The 6317-nt window shown below is 36.4% G+C and overlaps 1 protein-coding gene across 1 annotated transcript; it reads left to right on the plus strand.

Moving 5' to 3' along the window:
* Positions 1-830: 830 nt before the first annotated feature.
* On the plus strand, positions 831-5548 carry LOC104240253 (uncharacterized). The gene is made up of 5 exons (XM_009795041.2): positions 831-1163; positions 1594-1833; positions 2482-2565; positions 4299-4428; positions 4554-5548. Exons 1-5 carry the CDS (start codon positions 916-918, stop codon positions 5274-5276), a joined length of 1425 nt encoding a protein of 474 aa, XP_009793343.1. The 5' UTR covers positions 831-915; the 3' UTR covers positions 5277-5548.
* Positions 5549-6317: the final 769 nt, after the last annotated feature.

The raw sequence follows: 6317 nt of genomic DNA on the forward strand, positions 1-6317 counted from the left end.
ATTTCATGGATGGAGTAGCAAATAAGGTGATGAAATACAAATATATATATACAAGATTCCAAAAATCTAAGCAAAAAAGGACATTTTCCCATGGGTATGATTGAAATTCATTGAAAACATATAGACGAGTCAATATACAAATTTTGACGAAGATTGGAGGTGATTTGGACTAATTTGGTATCAAAATTCATAGTTAAAATCGATTTTGAAAAATTCTTCTGTGACACATGTATCATGTATCACACACACAGGTATGTATGGATATACATGTGATACACATTTGATACAAATATGATACATATGTGATACACAAATGATACACAGTATGATACACATATCATTTTTTCATGTTTTATCTTCTACTTAAATTTTTAATTCAAACCACCTCAAAACTCCACCAAATCATCCAAAAAAATGAGATTCAAAATCGTTAAGATGTACTCAATCTATTCTAATAACACTTACTCAAAAAAAAAAGCAAAAATTTGACCTTTTTTTTTACTACAAATAGTTAATTGGATAATATTAGTAATATTTAATAAATTGACCAATTTTTATAATAAGGTACTTATAAATGGACATAGCTGATAATTTCTCAATACTTTTATATTAATAAAAAGTTATAAGTTGTAATATAGTACTAGTATTCTTCGTCTTTCGAATTCCGTCACTCTTTTATAGAGGAGTAAATGAGTTAAGTACAATTAATTGTTTTATTTTCCCTGGTTAGTGGGCTCGTGCTAACCAAATTTGCATGTCCGCTAAATGGGGAGACAACGGTCATTTTAGCACCCAACGGGCTTGAATTTCCCTCCTCCCTTATACCTATTGCCGTAAACTTGTGTACGGCAGTTTTGTCGCTTCCACTATATTTGACCGTTGGGGTTGAGAGACTGAGAGAGGAGAAAACTGGAAATGGGTGTTCGTGGGAGGAAAAGAGCTGCTCCGGTGAACATCGATGATGTCGACGGCGAAAATCAGAAAACTACCGAGTACGAACGGTTGAGGGAAAAAAGAATCAAAGAAAATCTTGAGAGAATGCAAAACTTAGGGATTTTTGACATATCACTCAAACTCAAGTCCTTTAAGACACCCATCGTTCGCAAAACCCCTCAGCGTCTCTCTCCATTGCAGCCTTCTGGACCCGCTCGCCGCTCCTCTAGGTATACTCCACTTATTTTAGTGTATTTACTCAAACAGTATACCATTTTTTACTGTTGGGTGTATATCCTCTACTTTCTGTTATTAATCTTGATAAAAATAGGAGTAATATTTTTGCTAATATTGCTTGGAGTTTAAGTCGTATATACCATCAGTGTAAAAAACTTTTTGCACTATTAGGTCATCCAAAGTGTATCTACATATAAACCTCCTTAATATGGGAGATCTGTAATCTTAATGTGAGATTTGTAATCTTGAAGATGAAACAGGTTACCTACTGCAACAGGTAAAGGTGTTCTTATGGTGTAAAAATTCTTTACATTTGACAGTGTATATAACTTAAAGACCACTTGATACTTGCAAGGAAATGAAAAAGAATGTGGACATGTTGTAATATCTAATGACTTATTCTTGTTTGTTTGGGGAATTTAGGCTGCAGAATGTAACACCACTTAGCTATTCGGAGGTGCATCTGTCGAAGTTTGATAAATCGTTGGACAGTGAGCACAATTTGTTGAGGGAGGAAGGGTCAAAGCCAGAGATTTACACGGAAGAGCATGAGAAATTGTTGGGTACCACTGATTTGAGCTGGACTCTGTTTGTGGATGGATATGGAAATGATGGGAAGCGGATCTATGATCCGGTCAGGGGAAAAACTTGTCATCAATGTCGGTAAGGAGATATTTTTAGGTCTACACTATGCATTTATTGTGCTTTATATAAAGTTTAAAATGATTTTCATCAGCATTGCTACAGACATTACCTTCAGTTGGGACCTAGTATCATCGGTAAATTCTTGCTTCATGTTGTTCCTATAAGCTAACCTTATGTGACATTGGCAAAATAATGAAAAATGAGGAAATAATATGAATGACATGAAATGATCTATGAATTTCCTCAATCAAACATCTCATTGTATTAGCATTGGAATCTCTATTTACATCTTTATTTTGAGGGGTAGATTATTGGTTTTATTAGCCTATCTCAAAATGGTGCGAGCACCAATTATTCTGTCTGAGCCTAGAAATTTTAAATATGCAAGGAGTTTAGTGCTTTCTCTAGTGTGATGAATCAAGTAATGTTTGCAAGGGATATTTCTTTGAAGGAGGAACAAAATAATGACATATCTGCCTTCCTTTTTCCTGTCATTATGTAATGGTACTTGAATATTGATTTGATTTTCACTCTCTTACACTCTCGCTCTTGCACACACAGAGATTTGCCAGACAGTTTTATTGTGTCTTTTGTCATGTAAATACAATTTCCCCTATATGAATATAGTAAGTTATAACCATGTGGTTCTTCACTTTCTTTCTACAGACAGAAAACTCTTGGTCATCGAACTCATTGCTGCAAATGCAACCTGGTTCAAGGACAATTTTGTGGAGATTGCTTGTATATGAGGTATAACATCATGCATATCAATGCTTTGATATCTACTAATGTTTAACCCTTTTTATGCTCTTACTATGTCAAACTTCTCAAATAGACAAAACTGTCTATAACTGAAGCAATTCAATCGAGAAGTGTATTTTTATCTCTACATTGATGTTTGTCTTTCTATGCTGCTCCATGATGGAACTTCTATCTCAGTCAATTGTCTGTATATTTGGTCCTTTAGAGCTTTGTCGAAAAGCTCTGACGATATGCATCTATTCCCCTCTCATTTAACCACTTGTACTATATCTCGTTCCATGCACACTTTTCTATGTTGTAAAGTTGGGGTTTGGAGAGGGTAGTATGTACGCAGACCTTACCCCTACCTTGGGGAGGTAGAGATGTTATTTCCCAAAGCCCTCGGCTCGAGAGGAAAATTAGAAGACAATCAAATATCAACAATAAAGCCAGAAAAAATGATAAGAACAATGTAAGAACCAGAAAAATAGATGGAAGAAAGCAATAGTACTAGCAATAGCAACAAGCAGTAACTACGACAAGATTCGAGAAAACCGACGCGGAAGATAGTAAGAAAACAACAATAATACTAGCAATCTAAGAATAGTGACAAGATACTAACAGACTAGCCCTAAACAACCCGGTATGGATAAGAAAACCCCCCGACCATCTACTACCCTTCTATTCTAATTCTCGCCCTCCACACCATCTTATCAAGGGTCATGTCCTCAGTAAGCTGATGTCGCATCATGTCATACCCGATCACCTCTCCCTAATACTTCTTAGGTCGTCATCTACCTCTTCTTATACCCGTCAAAGCCAACCGATCACATGCCCAAATCATCTTAGCCTCGCTTCTCGTATCTTGTCCTCCATGGATACCACGCCCACCTTTGCCCGAATATCCTCATTCCTAACCTTAACCAACCTAGTGTGCCATCATATCCATCTCAACATCCTCATTTCAGCTACGTTCATCTTCTGAATATTGGAGTTCTTGACTGGCCAGCACTCTACCCCATACAACATAGTCGGTCTAACCACGCTTTGTAGAACACTTTTGAACTTGTGTTGCTATAAATCATCTTATTAAGGGTAATAAGGAATTTCGAGTTAAATATAGAAAGGTGACACTATTTCTGAAACAGTCTAAAAAGAAAAGTGTGCCACATAAATTGGGACGGAGGGAGTATCAGTTAGGAAGTTTCTTCTAGCTATATTACCTGATCAAAAGAAAAAAAAGTTAAGAAGTTTCTTCTTTAAACACGCAACCTGGAGTTTTCTACCAGGGGATACAAGATCAACTTTCAGCTTCATATTTTTGAATTCCCCTATAATGCAACTCATGTAGTGCAAACTGGATGCAAAAATCCTACTATGACCAGCTTTTATTTTAGTCATGTAATTAGAAAAAAGTCGCAAGATAGATTCTCGGATACAAGACCTGCAGGATGATCAATATGTATTTTAATTAGAAGGGGAACTTTCAGAACTTTTTAGTTGTTTTATCATGTTGTTCTGGATATCTCCATTTACAAGATCTGCAGAATATGATGCATATGTATTTTCATTAGAAGGGAACTTCAGCACTTATTAGTTGTTTTAACATTTGGTCTGTATATCCCCCTTTATCCAGCCCACCAGTGTAGCAGGGTGGAACAAGTTGCTTCAAGTCCCTTTTACTCTTTCATTTTGCAATCTGCAGCCTCTTGCTCATTGTGTTATTGAATTACTCAATGTAGATATGGAGAACATGTACTTGAAGCGAAAAAGAATCCAGACTGGATTTGTCCTGCTTGTCGAGGAATTTGCAACTGCAGCTTGTGCCGGCAAGCAAAAGGATGGGCTCCTACTGGTCCTCTTTATAAGAAGGTAATACTATTTATAAAAATTTCATGTTAACAAACTTTTGATTGTTCTTTCGATCTCTTTATCACATCTTTCCTTTTTTCCGCTTCTTTTCCATTCTCAAACTCTTGATTGTTCAACCTATCCAGATTGCAAGATTGGGTTATAAGTCAGTTGCACATTATCTGATTCAAACGCATCGAGCTAGTGTTAGTTCTGAAAACAACTCGACACCATTCTCTGCAAAAAGATCACTAGCTTTCTCAGATAAGGAAGCTACAATGAAAAATGAGGAATTTTGCAACTATAACAGTGATTCACAAGGGCTGGTGATGAATGCTCAAACCGAGGTGAAAACAATGGAACAAGATCCCAATGAGAACAATTTAGCACCAGAAAGTAGCACAGAGCCCTTGCTGAAGCCTGCTTTTGCTGCTGAGTCCAGTGGTGAACCCTCATTATTACTGAAACATGACTCTGAAAACAATGGTATAAATCTGGTGTCCTCATGTGACAATGTAGGAAACTTCTCAGCAGACAACAAACCAGGAAATGAAAATGCTGTGCTGGTAGGCAGTGCATTGACTTCAAATGCACCTGTGCTTACCGAGTTGAGTGATGGCTACAAGGGCAAGTCACCACTTGGTTATGGAATTGATGTTGGGAAAAAGCAATCTGACGAAGAAAAAGAGGATGGCAATTGTGTCCTAGATGACCAAAACTGTGGTATTTTGGTAAACATTGATGGTATGGTTGCACCAGAAGCAAGTTCAAAGTCGAAGAAGAAGCCTTGTCGAGCTGCTGCACAAGTCATTGATAGCATTGCTGGAAGACGAAGGCAGAGACGTGGAAGAAGCAATGTGGAAGCATAACATCTCAGATGACAAATGCTGGGATAGTCTTTTGCACCTGAAACAGGTTATGACATTGAATGTCAAAAGCATTCGCTGATCACATTGTGACAGTGGAGTCTAGGTGGCTGGTCGTTTTTGCTAAATGTAATATATAATCCTGTATAAGGGTTACTTTTTCTTTCTTTTTTTCCATTTAAGTTTTTGCAAAACATTTTAACTGACTCAGCTGAAGTAGTTGAACCAATATAAAAAGGAGCACTGAATGAGTCAAATTCATAGTATTCTTCTAACAGAACTGTTGCAGTTGATAGAAAATTAAAAAGGAGCATGTAGAAGCACCAAATCGAGGCAATATTTAGCTATCTCTTGTGCCGTTCTTGTATTATGACCTAGTCATAACTTTATACAATAAATCATGACACTGACTCGTTATAAATTTTTTCAACTCCCAGTAGCCAGACTAAAGTGACCAAACCACAAAAGGTTTTGGTTAAGCCCAGAATATAGGCAGCTCCAGCAACAGGTCCTCTTGACATACAAGGCATATCAACTCATTCATCACTTCCCTCTCAAGTAAATTGCCAATTTTGCTTTCTAAATGAATTTAACTTATATACACGCTGACATGTTAATGAATTTTTCCACTAACAAATCAATTAAATGAGAATTATAGGTATAAGAGCCCGTTTGGATGGGCTTGTTGTCAGTGACTTTTCATAAGTTAGGAATTCTAGCTTTTGACTTTCAGCTTAAAAACAAGTGTTTAAAAGCATTTTTTTAATTTATCCAAATACTATAAAGTAGCTTAAAAGCTATTTTGGCTTAAAAATACTTAAAATAAGCCAATTCAAACGGGCTCTTAGTAACTTACATGCACTTTGAAAATAATTTGAAGTATCAGTGTATATATATAAGTTAAATCTTTTCTAAATAGGACAAGTTGCATCCTATCTCGATTCTAACCGTTGTTTCATTTCCAATCTATGACATCATTTGTTCAATTCATTGAGAACATGTGACTTGCACAGGCCTTCTATAAAGGACACAATTTCACGAACA

This window comes from Nicotiana sylvestris, chromosome 2, assembly GCF_000393655.2.
Source record: "Nicotiana sylvestris chromosome 2, ASM39365v2, whole genome shotgun sequence".
In the NCBI taxonomy this organism is placed as follows: Eukaryota; Viridiplantae; Streptophyta; class Magnoliopsida; order Solanales; family Solanaceae; genus Nicotiana; species Nicotiana sylvestris.